Source organism: Leopardus geoffroyi, chromosome C1 (genome assembly GCF_018350155.1).
Source record: "Leopardus geoffroyi isolate Oge1 chromosome C1, O.geoffroyi_Oge1_pat1.0, whole genome shotgun sequence".
Classification (NCBI taxonomy): domain Eukaryota; kingdom Metazoa; phylum Chordata; class Mammalia; order Carnivora; family Felidae; genus Leopardus; species Leopardus geoffroyi.
Window position 1 is genome coordinate 169,528,939 of NC_059328.1, and position 25,123 is coordinate 169,554,061.

Consider the following 25,123-nt stretch of genomic DNA (forward strand, 5'->3'; position numbering starts at 1 on the left):
TGGGTTGAAATCAGCACATAGATCTACCCAGAAAGAAATATACCCTGAGTGGAAAAACAGAGTGGGACCCTTCACCATGGGCCTCATAGCTACTTTTCTGGAAGCCATTTCATTTCATTTTTACAATAGATTTAACACAGCTTTTTTTTTTTTTTTTTCCTTTTACTTTGTTGCAAATAATGAGAGAGGGTTACTATTCCTCTTGTTTTGTCTGTTGGCCAAAGAGTAAAAATAATTGGATTGGATATGGCTAGAATATCCTAACATTCCACAAACATCTCAAACTCCACCTGTTTAAAACTTAGTTCAGCAACACCTGCCAGTCATACACGTTCACCTGTGCACACACACATGCATAACTTCATTCCCCCACTGTGTTTTTTCTCTATGAATTAGCACCACATACCCAGATCCCAAACGGACACACTCTGACTTCTCAGCTTTACATTCATATTTAACAGTACTATCACCAAATTCTATTGGGTTCTAACTCTCAGATATCTCTTGAATCTATTTTTTCCTTCATCCCCCTTCCTAGTTTAGGGCAATGCCATCTTGACATGCACTGTTGCAGGAGCCTCCCAAATTAGCTTTTCTGTATTCAGTCTTTTTGTTGATAACCTGCAACCCAAGAAAAATCCTTCAATAGCTTCCTATCCACCCCAGCACAGAGTTAAAAATTCCTAACCTGGCTTAGGATGTTCACGATGTGTTCCTGCTTCCCAAGTCAGCTTCCTGTAGTACTCACCTGTGTGTGGGCAGATAAATGATCCAGCCAAGGCCTCCTCTCCATGTTCCTTTATCTGGCCTTCTGGGCACATCCCTCCTCCCTCCTCTCGAACTGCTCAGCCTAACTCACTCCTCTGTCCTTAAACTATCATTTAAAGTGTTCCCAAGGCATTCAGAACTTTTCCTAGTCATGCAAAGTTTGTCTATCGTCCACTTGGCTAAAAATTTTCCTGAAGGCTTGTCCTGCTTTGCTCACGGTGGTATCCTGTGGGCTTAGCATAGTGACTGCTCAATAAATATGCTGAAAAGATGAACAAGTATTTTAATTATGTGTCTGCCATTACAACTTAAGATGTGCTATTTGTTTGGTTTTAATGAGCCTCTTTTCTTTCTTTTTTAAAATCCATACAGCAATAATTAATAACTGAACCTGCATCTCCTGCAAATATCAGCTTAACTATCTATGGCGTCTTTCTGGTTGCTCTGGAAACTTAAGGCACATCTGGAATGCACTGGGATAAAAATCATTACCCATTTCAGGTATGTAGTGCTGTGGGTCTCCAGCGCATTTTCAGGGGCTTCTTATGGTATCTGTCTCTTCACCTCATACTGGGTGGGTCTAGACCCCTGATGGCAGGTGTGTCCGGTGGCAATGATGGATACCTGAAAGTAGGAGCATCAAGAACCAGAAGGAGATATCCGTTAAAGTGAGGCAAGTCATTGCTTCCTTAACCCAGCCTCCCTGTTGGACTCAGCAACAGCCTAAATAAACCTTGTGCCATTCACCCTGACCAGCTCACCACTAGTCTGCCTCAGGAACGCAGCCGGTACTTTAGAGGAAGCTTGGGGAGGAAGGAAGTGGGCATAGAAGGGTGCAGGGCACTGAGTCCTGAAGTGAATAGCCATAACGTCTTTGTCACCAAAATATGCCTCAGGAGCTTTCAGGGAGTTCTTTTTGTTTCTAGTTGCGGCCCTCTTGTTAATTTCTCTAGCGGTTGCTTACGCCCCTGCAAATCAGAGACAGACCTTAACTATCCACGAAGGATCCAGACGGTTCCCTGCCTCCGTCCTGGTGCCAGAGTTTGTGGCTGGCTTTTTTTGGGCCACGCTGGGCAGGCCACAGAGACCCTATGCTCATAGCGGTGCTCGCGCGGGGCAGGTTGGGGCCACGCCGCTGCGCAAACAGGCCTTAACTGTTAAAAGGCTAAGTCTCGTGTCCCTTCCAGCTCCACTCTTGCAAAGCCCGGGAGCACGAAGTCATCCCGCGTTCCTCGGGCTTGGAGGCCCCGGCCCGGGCGCGCGTCCGACACAGCGGAGGTCCCCTAGCGCCCCCTACAGCCACGCGCGGGGTGAGACAGCGCAGGGTCCTGTTCCTCCGCACCACGCCCGGGACCCCACCCAGCGGCGGGCGCCCCGAGACCGCGCGAGCGCCCGCACCTCCCGGCTGCAGAAACGGATCGTGGGGCCCGGCGGGCGTGCTGCATCCCAGATCAACTCAGATTGCTCCGCCCGCGGCGGCCCGACTTCCCCTCCCTTCCTCTGTCCCTCCCTCCCTCCCTCCTTCCCTCCCGCCCGCCGGCGCCGGACACGCTGCACTTCTCTTGGGGCGCTCTTCCCCTTGGCCGGCCGTCTCATCCCGCGCAACTTTGGGACAGCGGCCTTTTGGTGTTGAATGTTCCCTTCCGAGAGCGCATGGCTGGGGAAGCGAGGTGCTGGCCGGGTCCCCGAGGGGCCGCCGTCCCGGAGGCGGTGTTGCTGCCGCTGCTGCTGCTGTGCCTGGGCGTCCCGACCGGGCGCCCCTACAACGTGGACACCGAGAGCGCGCTGCTCTACCAGGGCCCCCCCAACACCCTGTTCGGTTATTCGGTGGTGCTGCACAGCCACGGGGCGAACCGATGGTGAGTGGAGTGGGGCTCGGCGCTCTGGGCACCTGGGAGTCACGAGTGAAGGGCGCCTCAGGGATTCCCTGCCGGGTTCAAACTTTCCTCCCTCTGGAGGAGCCAGAAGGGGAGCGCTGCGACGGCCAGCTCGTAGGGTCTGCTCGGGAAACGAGCCCATCTCGGGATGGCACGCCTCGGGTGCGCTCTGGCGCAAGGCTCTGGAGCTGCGGGTCCGGGGTGGCGGTTCAGTGCGCGAGGCGGTGGGCGGAGGAGGGGGGGGGGGGATCGCCCCGCTGCCAGCTGCAAGCGTGTAGAGACCAGGAGTTCAGTGGGCAGCACGGCTCACGTCTGCGTGCACGTGCACATTTCTCGCTTTAGGCTCGTAGTGGGGGCGCCCACCGCCAGCTGGCTCGCCAACGCTTCAGTGGTCAATCCTGGCGCGATTTACAGATGCAAGATCGGAGAGAATCCAGACCTGACGTGCGAACAGCTCCAGCTGGGTGAGTTGGGCCTGGGACCAGGGGCGAGTGACCCTGGGGTAGCACAAGTCATGGAAAACTCCATGTTGCCTATTCTAGTTTAAAGTGAGTGATTTTCACCTTTCCCTCGAAACCATTCTAACCCTGGTAGTGTAAAAGTGACTCCCTTCTCTCTGCCAACATTTTTCTCCCTTTTGCTTATGAGAATGATTGCAGTACTCTGCCAAACTCTGGAGAGGAAAGTTCCTTATGATACATTCTCTTCACCTCTCCCTCTCTCCTCCTCATGGAAGACACATTTTAAATAAGTCTCTCAGCACATTAGGGACAGGATCCAGCTAAGCCGTCACTTAAGAATTTTATTTCCATCTTTGACCTATCAGCCTTGTTAAAGAAAAGGCTAAGGGACAGATCAGGGAAAGCAGTTGGAGTTGATCCCATATCCTGACATTTAGCTTAAGGACTTTCTAAAAAAGAAAATGATATAGTTTTATTTAGAATATGAAATGTAAAAGAAGAGAACAAGGAAAAATTGGCATCTCCATTGTTAATATAATTTAAATGAGGACTAAGATATAATTGTCAAATTTTCTCTCCCCAAACTCTGTTAAATGAATACATCTATTTGAAGTCATTTCTTAATGTCTCTTCTTAGTTATGCGACAACTTGAAAACAAATGTGTTTTTTGGGGCACCTGGGTGTCTAGTGGGTTAAGCGGCCAACTAGCTCAGGTCATGATCTCGCTGTTCGTGAGTTCGAGTCCCAGGTGGGATCCTGTGCTGACAGCTCAGAGCCTGGAGCCTGCTTTGGATTTTGTGTCTCACTTTCTCTCTCTGCCCCTCCCCTGCTTGCACTCTGTCTCTGTCGCTCTCAAAAATAAATAAAACCATTTAACAAACAAACAGGCAAAAACAAATGTGTTTTCATGGGGGAGGGGAGAAAGTTCACATGTCAAAGCCAAAAACAAATTTGTTTTGTAGACACGTGGAGGAAAAAAGGGGAACTAATATTAATTTAGACCTATCTTGTTCCAAACACTGTTAGACACTGCTATATGTATATGTTACTTATTTTTTTTCCCCCTCAAAGCACCAGTGGGTCATGGTTGGCATTGTTCCTACTTTACACGTGAAAATTCTGTGACTCAGAGGGTTGCAAGTATTTTTTTTCTAAAGTTACTCGGCTAATGAGTGAAAGACGGGATCTCAGGTCAGTCCAGTCAGCTTGGTTCCAAAGCCCAAGCCCTTTCCTTTCCTGTGTGTGTCTTCAGTGCAGACAAAATTAAATGAAGAGTCCAATATGTTGTCTGCTGTACTGATACGTTCTCTGTGAATGGTGAATAAAAGGTTACAACTGGTACCTTTTTCCTATTTATCTTTGCCATAAATAGACTATTGGGATAAGCTACTGCATCTTTAATCCCTTTTTCTTTTTAGAGTAGTCCTTGCTTTTTCTCCAACTGGGAAGCTGGTTTCCCTCATTTAGAATGAATTCAAAGAGAGTATGCCCATAACTCAGACAGCATCCATAAAAGTCTAGCAGTTGTGTGCAGCATCTAGAATAAACCCTAGCCTCTCATTAATTATCTTCCATCCCCAAAAGGCAGACTAGGAAAGTCTAACACGTTCACAGACCTACCCATTTGGAATAATTCTGCAAAGCCTAATTTTCATTGTATGAGACAGTTGTGGGATGAAGAATTAGCGACTGGAGGACACAGAGTTGGTCTGCCAGAGGATCTTGACAAAGTCTCAGCAAGGAGAAGTTGCATTTCTGTTGTCCTGTCACGGTTTCCTGATCCATGGCATCATAACTACTGGCTTTTAGTACCTACTTCCTGTCTGGAAGGGCACTGAATCTATTTCTAGATGTCTGTGTTTCACTGGAAAGATCACGTCATAATATTACACACAATTTGAGATTAAAATGCCTGTCAAAATGGAAGAAAAACCTAAATTTGGGGGCATGTGGAGCATAGAGATTGACTATAGAAATATCCTCAGAGAAATGTATCCATGGTAGATACGGAACAAGAATGAATTAAGTGAAGATTTATTGGATGGATAAACGAACAAAGGCAAAGTGGAAGTTTGATTGTCATCAACCTGATTGATGAATAGGAGAATAATTAGAAATGATAAGTCAAATGACATTTTTTAAAATTTATTTTTGATAGAGAGGGAGAGAGAGAGAGAATAGGGGAGGGGCAGAGAGAGAGGGAGACACAGAATCCGAAGCAAACTCCAGGCTCTGAGCTGTCAGCACAGAGCCTGACACAGGGCTTGAACTCATGAACTGTGAGATCATGACCCGAACCAAAGTCAGACGCTTAACCAACTGAGCCACCCAGGTGCCCCACCAAATGACATTTTTAACTTTCACATTTTCAGTCAATACAAAAAGATATTGATGGAGATAAACAGCAAAAAGGAAGACGAGATTTTCAGTCAATCCATTGGTTGAAACACTTATAGCCTTGGTAATAGCTTGGCATATTTGCAAAAGAATTGACTGAAGTTGCCTCTCCTATAACATTTTAAACAATGTACCTTCTGTTCCTTAAATAAGGAAATCGTGTTTCCATTCAGAACAAACTCAAGTCACTTGAAGCTGTGAAATAAGGGATTGGGGATGAAGTCTAGCAGAGAAGCACTGAAAACAATAAATTGGTCATGAAAGACATTTAAGGATTTTCAGGTTTGTGAACTATGTAATATTTTCTGTGAAGAAGCTTTAAGAAAAATTTATGTAACTACGGACACACACAGTATTCTAATTCTGTAGATTATGAGGATTGCCTCAGTTTTCCTGTCTCAAATGTGGGTCACTATAATGTATAGAAAATGCTTAGCTCAATACCTGACATAGAACAGATATTTAAAAAGCATTAATTTCTTTCTTTTAGTCTCTATTTTCTACTTAAATCTCTATCTGTATGTTATCTGTTATAGTCAGGTTGAGGGTAATAAATAGGTAATTAATAAAACAAAAAGTTACATGCATAAAGTAAGAGGTAACAGTTGAGATGAAACATGGTGAGAAATATTTTCTTGTTGACTCAACCAACAAAATCGTACACTTAAATATTGAGCTATGGTTGCCATGTCAGTAAGGTGTTTTCTTTCACTTGGAATGGCTTCACTTACTATCAAGGAAATGAAGTTGGCAGGTCTCTTAAAACGGTGCCCATCTCCTAGTAATTTCAATACTATTCACTTGGACTGGTGTTTAGGTTTCAGAATTTCAGATCAAAGTTTGAATCAGTTGGACCCCTCCCTTGAAAGAGGAGATCAATACCCTCCCATTACATGCCTCCACCCCTGGATGATGTTGTCACACACTGTGGTGTATTCACTGTGGCCATAATCAGAAGTGAGCAGCAGATGGCCGTTGGTCTAAAACGTCCAGGGTGTAAGGTGTTGAGAGTAAGATACGCCTTTCAGTGAAGTGAATTCATTGTAGAAGAGGCACTTTGCATCCTGCGTGCAAACAGGCTTCCTCCACCTCCCTGCCTGCCTAAGAAGTGTCTCTTCTCTCACTTCTTCCCTCCTTCCCTCTGCCAGCCAAAGGAAGGTGGTGTCCCCATCAGGAAGGCCTGAGCCCAGATATGTTCATGAACACTTTGTGTCTGAGGAGGCCATAGTGACTTCACATGTCCAGTTGCTTTTCCACTCAGATGTTCTGTGTCTTTGCTGAGGCTTTTTAAAAAATGTTTACTTATTTATTTTGAGAGAGAGTGTGTGTAGGGGAAGGTCAGAGAGAGAGAGAGAGAGAGAGAGCGAGAGAGAGAGACCCAAGCAGGCTCCACGCTCAGTGTGGAGCCCCATTCAGGGCTCAATTTGACTACCATGAGATCATGACCTGGGCTGAAATCAAGAGTCAGACACTTAACTGACTGAGCCACCCAGGCACTTCTTGTTCAAGCTTTTTAAATTTTTTATTTATTTTTATTTTTATTTTATTATTAAAATTTTTTTTATTACATTTATTTATTTTTGAGAGACAGAGCATGAGCAGGGAAGGGGCAGAGAGAGAGGGAGACACAGAATCAGAAACAGGCTCCAGGCTCTGAGCTGTCAGCACAGAGCCGGATGCAGAGCTCGAACCCACAAACCACAAGATCGTGACCTGAGCTGAAGTCAGACGCTTAACCGACTGCGCCATCCAGGCACCCCTGTTGAGGCTTTTTTAAAGGAAACTGTGATCACAGATGACTCCAGAACTGTATGTAATCATAGACTGTCCATGGATTACCAATATTCAAAGCATTAGAATATAATAAAATACATAAATGACTTTAAAATTATACTAAACAGATTGTTTTTATTTGGTTATTCAGAAGACATTTCAGGTCTTTTATTACTTTGGAGTCACCAGTAATAGCATTATATGCTTGGTACACTCACACACACACACACACACACACACACACACACACATATACATACACACACACACACACACACACATATACATACACACACACACACACTTATCTGGGTAATAAAAGTCTAAAGTTACACGGTCACACTGCCTGATATGGTAGCCAGTAGCCACATGTGGCTGTTGAGCATATGAAATGTAGCTAGTTTGCAGCGAGAGGTGCTGTAATATTGGATTTCAAAGACTTAGTATAAAAAAAAAAGAATTAAAATAACTCATTAATTTTTTAGATATTAATTATATGTCAAAATAAATATTTTAATATTGATTACATATGTAAATGAGAATATTTTGGGTGTGTTAAATGAGGTATATTTTTATTTTTATTTATTTTTTTAATGTTTATTTCTGAGAGAGAGTGTGACAGAGCGCAAGTGGGGGAGGGCCAGAGAGAGAGGGAGACACAGAATCTGAAGCAGGCTCCAGGCTCTGAGCTATCAGCACAGAGCCTGATGTGGGACTCAAACCCACAAACCACAAGATCATGACCTGAGCTGAAGTAGGATATTTACCTGACTGAGTCACCCAGGCGACCCATAAAGGAGATTTTTTAAATTAATTTTGTTTATTTTACTTTTTAATGTGGCTACCATAGGGGCCCCTGGGTGGCTCAGTCGGTTGTGCGTCCGACTTCAGCTCAGGTCATGGTCCTGCAGTTTGGTGAGTTTGAGTCCTGCATCGGGCTCTCTGCTAACAAACATCTTGGAACCTGGAGCCTGCTTCAAATTCTGTATCTCTCTCTCTCTCCTCCTCCTCCCCTGCTCATGCTCTGCCTCTCTCTGTCACTCAAAAATAAATAAATGTTAAAAAAAATTAATGTGGCTACTATAGGATTGAACACTTCACATATGGCTTATATAGTAATTTCTTTTGGACAGCACTGCCCCAGAGAATTATAAATTCCCTGCATGAGAAAACACCAACTTTGTAGCAGGTGCTTCCCCAGCGTCTGTGTGTAAATGAATAGGACTTTCACTTTTCTTTCCCAGACAAGTGCTGTATAGTTACTAGACCTTTACGGTTCTTGCTTGTGCCTCTCTTTTCTTTACTGGAAAGAACAGTGATCCATCTCAAGTTAGTTATCATTATTCCCCTTCAGATTTCTTTCTAGAATTTTATCACCCTAGTCAGCCTCCTGGCTCATTTTAAATAACCTGTTTGGAAGAGGTGAATTTAATTAGCATTGTGCCATTAAACTAATGATTACCTCATTCTCACTTCTGCCTGATTTGTAGGAATTATTAGCTTAACATTGAAGGGCAAACAAACCTCACACTTCAAATAATGTTCTTGATAACTTTTCTTTTTCATTTGCAAACTCTTTAAATTGTAGCTTATGAAGCTGATACAGACTGGTCATTTTGAAAACTTGTCCCTGAACATAGGTTCTAATCATGCAGAAAATCAAGACAGAGAGCTTCATTAATAAACTATCATGTTAAGAAACGTAAGTTCCCTGATTTCCAGAAATTTCCCAAACTTCGTCTTTAAAGAATGCTTGCCATTGAATTTGAGAGGTGAGGTTTTCTAAATGCATTTTGCTTTTTGCCTTGAGTTTACTTGGTCACCCACTAATATTCCTAATGATTAAGAATATCTCCCCTTAGCAACAGTTCTAGGGCCAGATACGGCAATCCATTGTATACGTGGGTTGTTTATTCTTTCAGTCATTTACTGAGGACTGCAAAAGGGCTAGAATTTGGATATAAGAAAGAAACATGATCCTTGCCCCCAGGGGGGTTTACAGTTTCTAGCTCAGGTTCTTATAGGAAAGTAGGGTGAGAACATCTAATCTAATTAGAAATAGAAAATAAGGTGATGGCTTCCTGAGCAATTGATGTTCAACTGGAGAACTGAGTAAAACTCGAGGGTTGGCTAGAAGAAGAGGTTTACGGGAAAGGGTGCCAGACAGAGCCGACGGTGTGTATGAAGACCTGAAGTCTTTGAGAGCATGGCATCTTTGAAATGCAAGAAATACGCATACGACTGGACCGTGGAGTATGAAGTGGATGGTAGGTTGGAGATTATTTTTAATACAACTTTGTGAGCTGTCTTTAAGGAGTATGAATTACCCACTGGTAATTGAACCTGGGGACTGACCTAATCAGATTTGTGTTTTAGACAGATACTTCTGGTTGCAGAATAGTGAATGCTTTGGAGTCAATGAGTCAAGGCTGAAGGTAGTAAGACAGTTGTAGAAAGATTTTGTTATATTTTAGGCTACCTATGATAAGTGCTTGTACTAAGGCACTGGCAGCAAGAATGGAGCAAAATAGATATTCTACTGTTATTTAAGAGACAGACTCAATAGGACTTGGTAATTATTAAATGAGAGAGATGAAAAAGGAGGTTTCCAAAGGCGTTACCCAAGGTTCCGACCTGGGCTGTTGGATGGATGATGGTTGGCCACAGAAGACATAGGAGTAAATATCTAGTAGTCAGTTGGATGTATGGGTCTGCTGGGCAGGAGAGGTCTGTACTGGCAATTCAGAGTTCACTGCAACTGACATAGAGATGGTAATCAAAACCATGGGAGTGAATGAGTTTAACTTGGAAACTCTAGGCTGAATAGATCAGAGGGTCCAGGATAGATCCAGAGGATTCCTACAGTTTGACAGTTGGCTTGAGCAGTGCTGCTCAACTCTAGCTGAAACTTGGATTCTCCTGCAGAGCTTTAAGAGTACCAGTTCTCATCCTAAATAAATAGAAATCTTTGCAGGTGGGTCTAGATAGGTGTGACATTGTGATTTATAGTAAGAATAATATATTTGCTTTTATTCCCTGTTTTTGGCACAGAGCTCCTAAAAGTCTTGAAATTTTCTAAGAAAGTTACAAAGGTGTCTTTTGTTAATGAGGTGGCTTTTGGACCCTACCTAAGGATGGGGGCTGGTTGCCAGTGGAGCCAAACATATGATTGGAGGGTTGGAACTTTCTGTCCTACCCCCTAATCTTCAGGATGTGGAGTGGGGTTGGAGGTTGAATCAATCATAAATGGCCAATGATTTAATCAGATATGTCTGTGTAAGGAAGTGGCCATAAAAGCCCAAAAGGACAGGGTTGGGAGAGCTTCTGGGCTAGTGAACAGAGTGGAGTACTTAGAGAAAGTACTTTCCTCATGCCTTGCCCTATGCATTTGGTTGTTCCTGAGTTATATCATTTTATAATAAATTAGTAATCTAGTAAGTAAAATGCCTTTCTGAATTCTGTGAGGTGCTCTAGCAAATCAATCAAACCCAGGGATGGAGAATTTGGAACCTCTGAGAACCAGGTGGCCAGAAGTATAGCTGATAACTTAGACTTTCAATTGGCCTCTGAAGTGTCTGTGTGTGTATGTGTATATGTATGTGTATGTGTATGTGTATGTGTATTGGGAGAGGGGCAGTCTTGTAGGACTAAGTCCTTAACCTGTGGGATTGGGTGCAATCTCTGGATAGATAGTGTTAGAATTGAGTTGAGTTGTAGCTAGTGAATTGACCCAGCTAGTGACAGAAAATTGCTTGTTGCTGGTGTAGAAACCACTCTTCCACCCCCACCCTCTACAAAATGGAATTGAATGCAGAATCCTTAGTAGGGCATTAGGGTTTCCAAAGGTCCCCAGATGACACCAGTATTCATCCATGGTTTCAAACAACTGGAGAAGAAAAGAGGAGCCTGAGAAAATGACTAAGAAGGAAGAGCCAAAGAGGTAGCAAGGAAATCTGGTCAGTATGGCATTATGGAAGTCAAAAGGTGAGAGATCTTGAGAAGAGATGAGTGGTTGGCAGTATCGAAAGTTGCCAAGAGGTCAAGCAAGGTAAGAACTTAAGAGATTTCATTGAATATAGAGAGAAACTGTTCATGAATAACCTTTTAGTCAGACCAATTTTAGTGGTGAAGCCAGACTACAGAGAGTTGAGAAGCGAGGAGCGAGAAAATATTGGTAGCAGGTGTCAACAACTTTTTTTATCTGGTTTCTTCCTTCGTTGATTAAACACATTTTATTGGTTACTTATGCCAGGTACTGGGAATACAAAGTTGAGTAAGACTTTGAAGCTTGCAAAGAATTCAGTTGAAATGATGAGAGACAGGTAAACGTTAGATCATTAATTATGAGAATACGCAATAAACGTGATGGTGGAGACACAGTGGGGAGAGGAAATTGTTTGGGTGATGAGATGAGTGGAAGAGCAGATGCCTGAGTAGTTGAGCCAGTTCTGACCAGTTTTGACGAGAGTGTAGTAAAAGCTCAATAAATGTGAAATGGATGGATACATTTCTCAGATTTGGGTGATTCCTCTGCTGCACACGTGAGGATCATCCCAGGAGGTCTGGGCCAGCCTTGGTTTCCAGAGATTCTGTCTGCTCATACCAGGAAATATAAACAATAATGGGCACTCCTGAGATAGGGAGCTTGGAACTGACCATCTTTAAAAACAGGGCTTTTTTTTTTTTTTTTAAAGATAGCTGGAAGCATCAAATGGGACCATGGAAGTGGACTTACAGGTGGTCAGTGATGCAGTGTGTTTGTTCTGATATCTGATGTCTGTTCTGTTAACCCCCAAGAATTGGGTGGGGGGGGGGGAAGGAATCTTTTTCTTGTAAATTATTTGAAATACTATAATTCACAATAAATATGTTCAGAAAGAGTAAGCATGCAGACTTAGTTGAATCTCTTTTATGGGAAATATTGTGTGAAATGGATTAGAGGTGCCCTTTTTAGCATTACACCCTATATAGATTCTTTCAGTGTATACCCTACATTTGTGAAATCATTCTAGGTCTACCTCACCTGATACCATTCTTGGTTTCTTGTGAAAGCTTTCTACTATTCTTGAGCACATCACTTTGCCTACAAACCGTTGTCTCCATAACATCTTATCCCATCCTTTAAACCTTGGACAGAGACATGTCCTCTGACATCCCTAACTCCTCATCTCAGTCTGACCCTCTACTGGATGATGCCATGGAGTTCCTGACTGACTTTTCTTTCATGTACTTCAGACCTTGCATCCTCCGGACCTCCTCCGTCCTACCGTGTAAATTCCAAAACCAAGCACAGTGATTCGATATTGACCACCTACCATTGAGTGAGGGCAGGTTTTCCTGGAGGTTTTGTTTTTGTTTTTGTTTTCTATTTTACACTTTTGTATTGTTCTTGTTTCAAAGACACCCAAAATGGTATCGTATATTAGTGATAGTCTTTCAGATGAACCCCTAAGTCCAAGAGATGAATTGCAAACCATGGAAATAGAGAATTTTCTTTCCTTATTTCCTAATATTGGAAATTAGTGTTATAATAGTAGGTTATTATAGACAGAGAATTAGTATAGGTTTGTTAATAATGTCAATATTTGGATTCTTTCCCTGCTTCACAGGGAAAAGTACTAATAGCAATCATTGAAGGGTAGTATAGGGTGGCGGTTGACAGCATGGACTTGAATCCTTCCTTTCCCACTTTGAGCAAGATGCTTAATCTCCCTTTGTTTCAGTTTCTCCCTCTGTAAAATTTGGATTATGATAATAACAATATCTGCTCATAAGGCTATAATGAAAATTAAATGAGTTCATATATGTTTGCATGTATTACAAGTGTGCTTGGGTATATAGGAAGCATTTTATAAATATTAGTTGTTGTTGTAAGACAACAGTGCCTTTTTAAATTATGTTCACCAAATGTATCAGTTGCGGTACACTTTACTGCTGTAGTTAGTAAAAAATAAAAATAAAAATAAAACTTGTTTAGGTTTTCTGTAGGAATTTGAAGAAGTTTGGGCCTAAAGTCCCTGGAGGAGAACCCGAACCTAGAATTAAGCTCATAAGTGACCTGGTTTTCTAGAATTTTGAGGTCTAGTGATGACTCAGGATCAACCCAGATTTATAAAATTGCAACCCTAAAACTTGGCTCTTCTGCTTGGGGACACCCACCTCTTTCTGAATACAATAAAGTATAATAAATAAAATTATAAAGTAAAAAAGGGCTAAATAAAATGAAACAGAAGACTCAAATAGCAGGCTTTTTCAGCCCTGTGGTTATATCAGCCCTGTCTCACCTAAACTGAGTGTGATGATCAGTCATTGTCAGATATGGACCAGGAAGCCTGAGAATATGGCGTGTAAATACGTGTTTTCCCCGAAAGAAAATACTTTGAGACTGGTTTCTAATTTTGGTGTTTATTTTGATATCTTGCCTCTTGTTTGCTTATTTTTATATCTTGACTCCAGACAAGCTGGAGGAAATGGTCTTGGAAGTTCAGTACTCTCACGTCCCATATCATCTCTAAAACCTGGATATTTTCCTTTTCATGACTCAAAATTATTGTTATTGCTACTGAGTTCATAAACATCACTGTTATCTTTTAGAAGCATCATCGCCATATCTTATTTGGTGTGTGGGAAAAGTACATAGTTTAATATAGTAAAAATAATGGATTTAACAGTAATTAGAATTTGATAAGAAAAACTAAAAGGGGCCACTTGGCTTAAGGAGCAGAAGACCACTGATTAAATCTCACAGCACTGTGAGCGCCCTCTGCTGGTAAAGTCCAAATCAATGTAATGTGGGGGGATGTTGGGGAACAGAAGCATTTCCCATTTAATGAACACCTACTAGGTACCAGGCAGTCTTGTATCTGTTAAGAGTAAATTTTATATAATCCTCATAACCCTCCAATGGTATATTTTATACTCTTAATATTTGAATTGAATTTTTCAGTTTAATCCCATATGTTTTTCTGATATTCTGAATTTAGGTAGAGGAAAGAATTATGTGATTAATTTTACTCGATAACTATTGCTTCTACAAATAAAGATATGCTGAAGAAATGACTCTTTATACAACAGAGAAGAGAACAATGTTCATCCATTCTTCAGGATTATTTAAGAAAAATTTGAAAAATACAGGACTCATCTTTCAATGGAAAGGAACTTCAACTTAAAAAAAAAAAGTAATTGGTGGGGGACGGGCTTTCAATATTTTTCTGAAACTTAAAATTAACATCACATTTTGGAAAGGTCAGATAAATGTGTATGTTGTTGTAGTATGGAGAATGTCAGACTGAGTGCTTCCCCTAACGGGGAAGCCACAGCAGTGTGATGCAGGCAGATAAACCAAACATGTCATTGCATGAAAAAGTCCCAGGCTCTCTCACTCACAAAGTATTTCACCCAAGTTCTCAACAAGTTATAGAAAGAAGAACTTGGGGTCTGATCTTTCCCCTTGGGCCTTCTTCAGTGGAAATGCCAACATACTGAGAACTGATCCAAATTGAGGAAAAGGGCGGGATGAGATAGGGACTAAGTCAGTGACATTTTTCTTGAGCACCGGACAGTTGACTATGTCTAGGACCACATACCGGCAAGTTTGTGGTATTCTACACATTTGAAGCTGAAACAAAAGATTTAGAAACTGAAATTGATCTCAGTTAATTCACACCTCTGAAATATTTGTAGAGTTCTATTGTATACGCCACAGAGTAGTGTGAAATAACAGAGGTCTTCGATTTCTGACAAGTTTTTGACTTTTGTATTCTAATCTTTTTCATTTATCAGCCCCATGGATTCAAGGAAGTTACCTTCCTTCCTTAAGATTCAATTTGCTCATCTGTAAAATGGGATTGATAACGTAGTCCTCTGCTGCTCCCGTGAAAATTAAATGAGTGAAATGTGAATGATAAGGCCTGACCGCGATGTGCCATAAATATTTTACGGAGGAGGATATATGAAAGGACATACATGCAGCTTAAACATGGTTAGCTTAATCCTTAAAGTAATAATAATGTCAACATCAACTATCATTTGCGTGCTTCCTCTGCTGGGCTCTGACACAAGCACTTCCTGGGTGTCTCATTTACTCCCCCAAATCCTCACAGAAACCCTCTGAGATAGGCATCTCCTGGAGGCCCCAGCTGATTCTCAGCCTTAAATCGTCCTATTCCCAGAGCACACATTGTAAAGATCTTCAAACCTGTAAATGTGGTTTCCCTTCAGACCATCTGTTACTGTCTTAATAGTTAAGGGAGTTAATATTTCAGAGGAGAGACAGAGTAGTGAAGGAAGAAGACCTCTCCAAAGCTTAAATCCCTGAGAGTTTGGTGAAAATTTTGTAGGCATATCATCATTCAAGATTTGACGGTAAAAGGTATTACCTCCCTCAGCAGATACGTATTTTGCTCCTGCCTACTGTCCATAAGGTCCTGTTCTGTGGGAATGTTGCAGTCAACAAAATAGCCAACCTGCCTTCATGAGGTGACATTCAAGATTGAATATCTAGTCTTCCATGGTCTGTCATACTTTAGCACTTGAGCGATGATGTGAAAACTGGTGATACAAGTAACAACAAATACAGGGATGGTGACGAATGTACTTATATTCATCTAACAAATTTAACTGCTTGTTCACATTTATACACATGTGGATTTACAGATAGAAAATCAGCAGATGGTGGGGGCAGGGGTTTGGGGGGGTGGGGTGGTGGTTCCTGGGGGGCTCAGTGGGTCTAACTCTTGATTTCGGCTCAGGTCGTGATCTCCCATGCATGGGTTCAAGCTCTGAGTCGGGCTCTGTGCTGATAGTGGAAAGCCTGCTTGGGATTCTTTCTCAGCCCCTCCCTTGCTCTTTCTCTCTTAAAAATATATGAATAAACATTTTTAAAAAACCCAAATCAGTAGATAGAAATAAAAAAATTGAAGTAACAAGCACACTTCTTGTATGTTCCTTCACAAATGAAAAAGAATGGAAAAAGCAAAACTAGCCTAATTTTTCGAATAAAGGATATGGTTTTATGTGGTTTCGTATTTTTAATATATACTGAAAAAATGCAATAAACTTTGCTAAGATTAGTCATTGTAGTTGTATAAAAGCATGGGAAATTATCACATGTTAATTTGGCTTCCCTCCTTTATGTGAAACCATGTAAAGTACTTTTTCAATTATGAAGCTGATTTGATTTACTAAGAGTTTAGATTAGAAATGTATGAGCTGAGTTGAAAACCTGCTTACAAATCATTTCAGTATGACATTTGGATAAAATATAAAGATAATCTGAATTTATTTATGATGTTATGTCAGGGAAATTCACGAGAATTAACTCATGACGGTTCTAATAATCATTTCTGACACATTACAAATTCTGTATTTCCACATGAAGAAAGTTTGCTTAACACTTGATATCCTATTTCAGTATCTAGCTGAAACCAAGGAGGACAAAAAGCTAGTACTACTATTTTGAAAATAGAGTATTTTCAGATACGATGTAGTCCAGGAGAAGGCACAATCGTTAACATTGTAGAGCACAAGCCCAGTTACATACACCTGTCTGGGGAGCCTTTCAAAAACTCTACGTCTAGGACACATCAGATCTGAGCCTCCAGAAAGTGGGGACCAGGTGTTGGTACTTATTTGGAACTCCTCCCTGGTGATCCTAATGTCCAGTCAAGGCTGAGAACCACGTGCTAGAGGCGTGAACTCAGGCAGGCAAGGTTAAGGGAGAGCGCTGAAGATGGTCCTGAGCATAGGCTGATGATGCAGAGGTCTTGCTTCTCTGACATGATTCTGCAAGCACTCCAGAAGACAAGGGTAAAAACTTCCTTGAGTTGAAGAAAAGACCCAGAGCAGTGATGATGATTGACAGGCTGTTCTTTGTTTTTTTTTTTAATTTTTTTTTAACATTTATTTTTATTTTTGAGACAGAGACAGAGCATGAACGGGGGAGGGCCAGAGAGAGAGGGAGACATAGAATCTGAAACAGGCTCCAGGCTCTGAGCTGTCAGCACAGAGCCCGATGCAGGGCTCGAACTCACAGACTGCGAGATTATGACCTGAGCCGAAGTCGGACGCTAAACCAACTGAGCCACTCAGGTGGCCCGACAGGCTGTTCTTTGAATGGATCCTGTCTTGAAACCAGGGCAGAGAGTAGCTTGGCAGGACCTTTGCTGTTGGGTGCTGCCTCCGGGGCAAAAGCAGTGTCTGGAAATGGGAAGGAGAAGCCTATATAAATGTGAGTGTGTGTTCACTTAATGGAATTAGTTTTTATTTCTCATTTGAAAGAATAATTGTTTCATGACTTTGTGAATTTTCTTTCTGCCTATGCATTCATCCTTTCGTACATGTCTCCCGTTAAGATATGAAACATGAATAGAAGATAAACTACCACGGAAGCTTTGAACTATTTTTTTTTTAATGTTCATTTATTTATTTTGAGAGAGAGCCTGCATGTGTGAGCGGGGGTAGGGGGAGGAGCAGAGAGAGAAGGAGAATCTCAGGCAGGCTCGGTGCTGTCAGCTGAATCAGATTCGGCTGCGGGGCTCGATCTTACAAACCTTGAGATGGAGACCTGAGCCAAAATCAAGAGTTGGGTACTTAACTGGCTGAGCCACCCAGGCACCCCGAACTGTTTTTTTAATTTACTGACCCATTTTCAGCACATGTTCCTGGGGTCTGTGTTGGGGGTGGGATAATGGTGAGCAAGATGTGGTCCTAGACGTGATGAACTAGGTTGTTAGTGACTAAGTTTGGGAAGTAGGCTAGCTGTGAATAAATAACTGTAGTTGTATTAGAGTTCTCCAGAGAAATGGAACCAGTAGGGTGGGAGGATAATAGGTAGGTAGATAGATATAAGAAGAGATTTATTATGGGAATTGGCTCCTTCAGGAGGCAGAGAAAGTCCCATGATCTGCCCTCTGCAAGCTGAAGAACCAGGAAAGTCAGTAGCGTCATTCAGGCCCAAGGACTGAGCGGCAGCGGGCAGGAGGTGGGGGGTGGTTGGTGTAAGTCCAGAGGTCTGAGAGCTACACAAAGATGTGGAGAGAAAAACATTTGCGGAAAGTGACCTGGAGAGAGGTGGGAACATGAATTGTTTGGCTACGATGGATGAAGTTCTGAGCAGTGATGATTCTGCCACGTCACCGGGTGAAGCTGATGCAAAGTGGAATCCTCTGTGGCTCCAGGAAATGGCTTAACACAACAGTTTCTCTGGTTTTCATTTTCATTTTTTTAACATTTGTTCATCCTTGAGAGACAGAGAGAGGCAGAGCATGAGCAGGGGAGGGGGGGAGAGAGAGACACACACGGAATCCGAAGGAGGCTCCAGGCTGTGAGCTGTTTGTTGGCACAGAGCCTGACGCGGGGCTCAAACCCACAAACTGCGAGACCATAACCTGAGCCGAAGTCGGAAGCTCAACCGACTGAGCCCCTCAGGCGCTGGTTTTCATTTTAAACTTGACGGAAGTTCACAGTTCACAGACGAAATTTTTGGCCATTTTTATCGAGCAACTTACAGGATATTTTGTGCAGCTCTGAATTACTGCATATTTATTTAACTTTGGGGTAGCAGCTCCAGAACGGTAAATTTGTTTCTAACTATTGGCTGTATTCAGTTGTGCAATCATGATGAAAACAGCGATCAGGTGTTATTTCTGACCTCCTTTCTCTCCTGTCCTTAATTTTCCTCTTGCTCAGGTGCCTTAGTCAACCACGTGGCAGTTTTACAAAGGCTTTGGTGTTTTCAGAGAAGATAGTTTATTTAGATGTCTGTTGTGGTAATTAGGAACTTCACCTTCAGGTAGACAGAATCTACCATTTATCTATTTTTGACATTGGCAAAAATAATGGGTAGTTCTGGTGAAAAATTTAAACTGGAAGTTGCATCACAGTGAGTTAAAATATTGTGTTTGTCACTGTCTTTTTCACTTTTTTTCAATTAGGTTGGCATCATGTAGCCATGCTAACTCTGTTAGACCTTACCCACCCAACACTCACAATGGTCTTTCTCCCTCCTTCTCTCTCCTTTTCTTTCTTTTTCCCTTTCTTCATTACTTTTAACATGGGGATCTTCTGTTTCTCCCTGGACTGTCTTTTATCAAGGTTTGGGCTGCAGCAGACCCCCTTTTCATTCAAGGTACACATTGCTTCTCAATAGCATTATTTTTTCAGACCTATACTTAATCATTTTCAAGTCCAGTGCTCCGGGGAGCTGCTACCAAGATGTGGAAGTCTGGTAGAAAACTCTGTAAGAAGCCTGGCCAGAAAACTCTTATCCACATTCTATTGGAACAATATTCCAGAGCATGAGAGTCAACTGGGGTAGTCTGGGCCTCACCTGGCCTTACTGAATCAGAACCTTCAGGGGAGCAGCTAGGAAACTTGGTTCAGTTCAGCTGTGTTGAAGGGTTTTACTGTTTGTCCTGAACAGCGTTTTGGAGAACAAATGTATACACAAACATCTTCCCATTCTCATTGAGACAAAATTTCCTCCTACTCAGGACATTGCTGCAAATAATTTCACTTTCAAAATACTAGCCTTATCTATGTAGTTAGTATGAGTTTGCCTGGGAAGCTTTATGTCAAGGTTATAGGAGATGGAGTGCCTGATGATTTTGAGAACGGTCACTATAAATATATGTAAAGTGGTACAAGTGACTAGTGTTAAGAGTTAAGTAAACAAACCCAAGTTCCACATCCTTATCCAGTTAAGCTGATGAAAATGTAATCACCTGCCTTTGAAATTCAGTTCAGGTGAAATGGAACTCTCACATGGCAATTGAAGAGGGTAGACATAAGGTCAGTGAAAGGATTCCTAAGATACTACATCTTACTCTACCCCAAAATCACTTACTTTAAAGCATGTCAATAGGATTCTAGCTATAAAGCAAAGAAGTCACTCTAGCAAAAGAAAAAAAAAATTATCATTGGGAAGATCACTTTCTTTTGTACAGTTTAGAAGTGCTATATTGCCCATGAAAATATTTATGTTTGGTTTTCTGGCTATTCATGCATTTGCCGAAGTACCTTTTTAAATAACTTTTTTTTTTTTTTAGTTATTTTTGAGAGAGAGAGAGAGAGACAGACAGAGCATGAACAGGGGAGGGGCAGAGAGAGGGAGACACAGGCTCCAGGCTCTGAGCTGTCAGCACAGAGCCCAACACTGGGCTCAAACTTACAAACCGTGAGATCATGACCTGAGCCGAAGTCAAGAGTCAGACGTTTAACCGACTCAGCCACCCAGATGCCCCTAAATAACTTTTTTTTTTGTTTACTTATTTTTGAGAGACAGCATGCTTGTGAGTGCAAGCATGAGTGGGGGTGGGGCAGAGAGAGTGGGAGACAGGATCCGAAGCAGGCTTGTACTGACAGCAGAGAGCCTGGTAAGGGGCTCAAACTCTAAAACCCTGAGATCATGACTTGAGGGGAAATCAAGAGTCCAGTTGAACGCTTAATGGACTGAGCCACTCAGGAGCCCTGCCAAAGTACCTTTTCATGTGTTTTATTCACTACTGAAAAAAAAATCAAGTTTTCCAGTCTTTTTTTTTTTTTTTTGAAAATAGTCACAATAAACTAAATGTAAACTGTAGGGCAGTTTGTCTTCAATGCTAGGCATTATTAATGTGCTGCTAATTAGACACAGCCACTTTCCATGTGCTCAGTCATCACCTCCCAGCTTCAATGCTGGAATGTGACTTAAATTCTGAGGACTATATTCTTGTCTTTTATTCCTAAAGTCTCAATGCAAGAAATGTCTTTAACGGTGCTCTGATAGGGGCGCACAGGTGGCTCAGTCAGTTAAGCGTCCGACTCTTGGTTTCAACTCAGGTCATGATCTCATGGTTCATGGATTCGAGCCCCACATCCAGCTTTGTGCTGAGGGTGTGAAGCTTGCTTGGGATTTCCTGTATCCCTCTCTCTGCCCCTCCCCTGCTCATTCTCTCTCTCTCTCTCAAAATAAGTAAACATTTAAAAAATAATAAAAGTGTTCTGATAGCTTGTTCTTTAAAGTGTCTGAGGGTTGATGGAGGGAGGTGGGTGGGGCTGGGCTAAATGGGTGATGGGGATTAAGGAGGGCCCTTGTGATGAGCACCTGGTGTTGAATCACTAAGTTCTACACTTGAAAGCAATTTTACCATATGTTAACTAGAATTCAATTAAAAACTTGAAATCAAAAATTTTAACATAAAAAAACGTGCTCTGGTAATGTTGCCTGTAATGCTAGCCAAATGGTCAAAACAAAGGCACATTCTTTACCACAAATGACACCCTGTAATTGTATCTGCACAGCCTGTGTGGGTTTCAACTGGTCTCCATGCCACCCTCTACCCCCCAGTCGTGTTGGTTACCCGTCTCCTATATTGAGCCCATTGCTTCATGATGTTACCAGCTGGAGATGTTGTGTTCTACAAACACAAACCACCTGGTGAGAGAAAAGTTATGTTGGCACAGAGTAACTCACTGTCCCCTCCCCCCCCCCATACTGTGCACTGAGTATAAGGTGATAGAGGAACAGGAGTCAAGGACGTTTTATATGTGGTGAAGGAGAAAACTTGGAGATAAGCATGTTTATTTTCTCTGTTGTCCTATGGTTTTCAGGATAACTGATGGTATTTTTCCCCCCCAAATACTGTAGGTAGCCCTACTGGAGAACCTTGTGGAAAGACTTGTCTGGAAGAAAGAGACAATCAGTGGTTGGGGGTCACACTTTCCAGACAGCCAGGAGAAAATGGCTCCATCGTGGTACGCTATTGGGATTAATCCACTCAGAAAATCAGGGGATCAGATATTCTGGGTGTGATGTTCACATCATTTGATCTACGTTTGTGTTTTATTCAGGCTTGTGGGCATAGATGGAAAAATATATTTTATATAAAGAATGAAAATAAGCTCCCTACAGGTGTTTGCTATGGAATGCCCCCTGATTTACGAACAGAACTGAGCAAAAGAATAGCTCCGTGTTATCAAGGTAAGGAATCATTTTGGTACTACCCGGATCAAGAAAAACAAGTGAATGCCTTTAATATTTTTTTAATTTTCAATTCTGCATATGCAGAGAGAGGAGAAGAAATCTTATTAAAATAGCTGTATTTTTAACTACTCAAAGTATTTCTTTTTCAATTGCGGTAGTGTGAATGCAAAAAATGTGCTTTGTGTTTTTAGGAATAGAAATTTGTACGGTTACATTTGAATAATTCTAGAATTTAGTTGATAATTACCCACTTTTGCACTAAATATATTTTGAACTCCACATGAATGAGTCTAATGTCCAGAATATAGAGGACACTTAAAATCATGAAATTATGATGAAAAACTTGAGATTGAAAAGTCTGGGAAGATGAAAACTGTTTAGGTTTCTTGTTTTATCGTTAGCCTTCAAGAATATTTAGAAAGATTCAAGTGTAAGTGTAAGCAAATCTTTCCCACTCACTGTGTCTTTATTTATTTTTTTAATTCACATATATTCCTTGAAACAACAAGGGATTGGTATCTTAACTTTGAAAATTTTTCCCATGAAAATTCTAGATTGTTAGGTAGCAGTAATGTAAGCAGAGTTGGGACATTAACACCTGAAGTGAGCAAAATTAGGGGTGAATGTCAACAGAGCATTAAAACCTATCTTAACAGAACTAAAATTCTAAAAATGTATCCTTGGAAAACTCATAATTAAATATATATGTATTCCATTTTCCACTTTTTCTAACCAAAATGATCACTACAGTGTCCAAATAACCTTTCCCTTACCTGACAAAATTTTGACCATGCATGCAAATTCAGTTATTCTGTTAACTTTGGGGTCTTCTGTGGTATGGGATGTCTTGGAAAAACTCCTAATCTCTAATTGGCCTTTGAACATCCAAGAAGACAAAAGGTGAATTTTAAATTCTTAATAAAGTGAAACTCAGTCTAGTGTTCTGTATGTTTATCCTTCTCTTTTTCTCCGGGGTGTATGGTTGACACTTTAAAACCTTCTCAGAGTAGAATTTTGTGCTGTTGTTCAGTTATACCCAGCCACATCCTGCAAAACATTAAACTTACCTTGAACTTAAAACACCTAAAACTATGAGGAAATTTATTTAAAAAAAGGGCGGGGGGATATAAAAAGGAGTGAAAAATCATGCCCAGGACTATTAATTACAAATGACTTAATTGATTTAACTCTTCCTATTAGCAAAGCCAAAACAAGGATGTGGGCCTGATTCTTCTATCGAGGTTTACTTACATCCGTTCCCGGGGAGAAGCAGAGCATTGTCTTCCCAGTAGGTTCCAGAAGCATCCAATTCATGGGTAGTGGGAGACCTGAACTGAAGTTGGCTGCTCAACTAACTGAGTCACCCCAGGCACCCCAGGAAATCTATTTTAATGCAGACCTGGACTGGAAGACACAAATTCTACCCCGGTCTTAGATACTCACTTGACAATTTTTTCGAGTGTATGCTGCATGTTCTTTCCATGAGAAAGAGGCAGAGGTAGCTGTTTTTATTGCTATTTTGCAGGAATATTTTTGGGGATTAATATGGAAGAGATTTTTTTATCTTAAATTTTATCAAAGCTACTATCTTAAAAATGGGTTAATAAAAAATATAGACTCTAAAAGGTATGTTAGTAAGGATTTATAAGATAAACAAAATTATGCAAATTTTGTCTTTTTCAATGAAATCCTGAATTGTTTTTTGTTTTTTGTTTTTTTACTTCATTTTAGATTATGTGAGAAAATTTGGAGAAAATTTTGCATCATGTCAAGCTGGAATATCTAGTTTTTACACTGAGGTAATAGCTCCTAAAACACAGAATTTTAATTCTTAAGATTCAGACTTCTGGTTTACAGGTGTTACGCTTTATGGTAAAAATTGTATAACACCTAAATAATAGTTTTCTTAAATTTGAGTATATTACAGCTTAATTTTCAACACTCAATATTCAACATATTTTGAAAACCGGTTAATACTTAAGATGGCTGTGTCATGCAAGACCAACTAAAAGTCTACACTAAAGAATATGCCTTGCATCAAAAATTTAATAAAAATAAAAGGAAGCTATTGTTATTTGCTTTAACTTATACATTTAAAATATTCAAATATGTTTTTAATTACTAGTTGAGGGGAAAAAAATATGAATCCACATCTTTCATTAAAATTATGAGAATTGAGAGATTGAAGAATTTAATATCCTTTTAAATTAGACGTATTCCCAAACTCTGTTTTTCTCTAACACTCCAGGCAGGATATACAATCAAAGATCACAGTTGTATTCAACTTCCAAATCTCCCATTTTACCTTCAAAACCCATTAGGAATTTCTGAATGTTTTCTGGATCTATGCAGTCAGACTATCAAGCCTTGAGTTAACAATTTCCATAAATATTACCTAAAAAAACCCACTTTATACTTAAATTGACCTTTTTTATAAGGTCAGGATCATTTAGGAAATTTAGAAATATGTTAAATAGGTTTGATCGCTGTAAGTTTTCATATTTCACCAAATATATCTGTTCATTCTGACTTTACTTTTGTTTCCTTTTCCTAAATTTGTATTTATCGTCAAATATGCCCCCAAATTCCATTGGATTTGTTTTTTTCTAAGCTAACGTTGTTAAGGAAACTAATCATTGACTCTTAGCAAATAGGAATAAATTAAATCCACTTTTTACTCTTTAGCAACACGTGATTATCTCCATAATAAGCACTAATGAATTATCCAGATGCGATTCACTTGATTAGAAACCACATTACCTGTCTCCCAAAAGCTTTCTCTAGTATTCCATGATTCTTTCTTCAATTTTAAGGTTCACTGATGAGTGTGAAGGGAGAGTTTCTTCTATGAGATTGTGCTTGTAGGTGAAAATTCATTAGCTAG

General features: G+C 41.0%; 1 protein-coding gene across 2 annotated transcripts in view; it reads left to right on the top strand.

Annotated features, from left to right (window-relative positions):
• The first annotated feature begins 2,075 nt into the window (after positions 1–2,075).
• Positions 2,076–25,123, top strand: part of ITGA4 (integrin subunit alpha 4) — a 97,430-nt gene continuing 74,382 nt past the window's right edge. Inside the window, exons 1-5 of one of the 2 annotated variants that reach the window (XM_045480398.1) lie at positions 2,076–2,627; positions 2,988–3,109; positions 21,904–22,010; positions 22,107–22,236; positions 23,971–24,038. In XM_045480398.1, coding sequence (XP_045336354.1) covers positions 2,422–2,627; positions 2,988–3,109; positions 21,904–22,010; positions 22,107–22,236; positions 23,971–24,038 — 633 coding nt within the window. In that variant the 5' untranslated portion in view covers positions 2,076–2,421. The remainder of the gene's footprint in view (positions 2,628–2,987; positions 3,110–21,903; positions 22,011–22,106; positions 22,237–23,970; positions 24,039–25,123) is intronic. The other variant, XM_045480399.1, reaches the window with a different exon arrangement.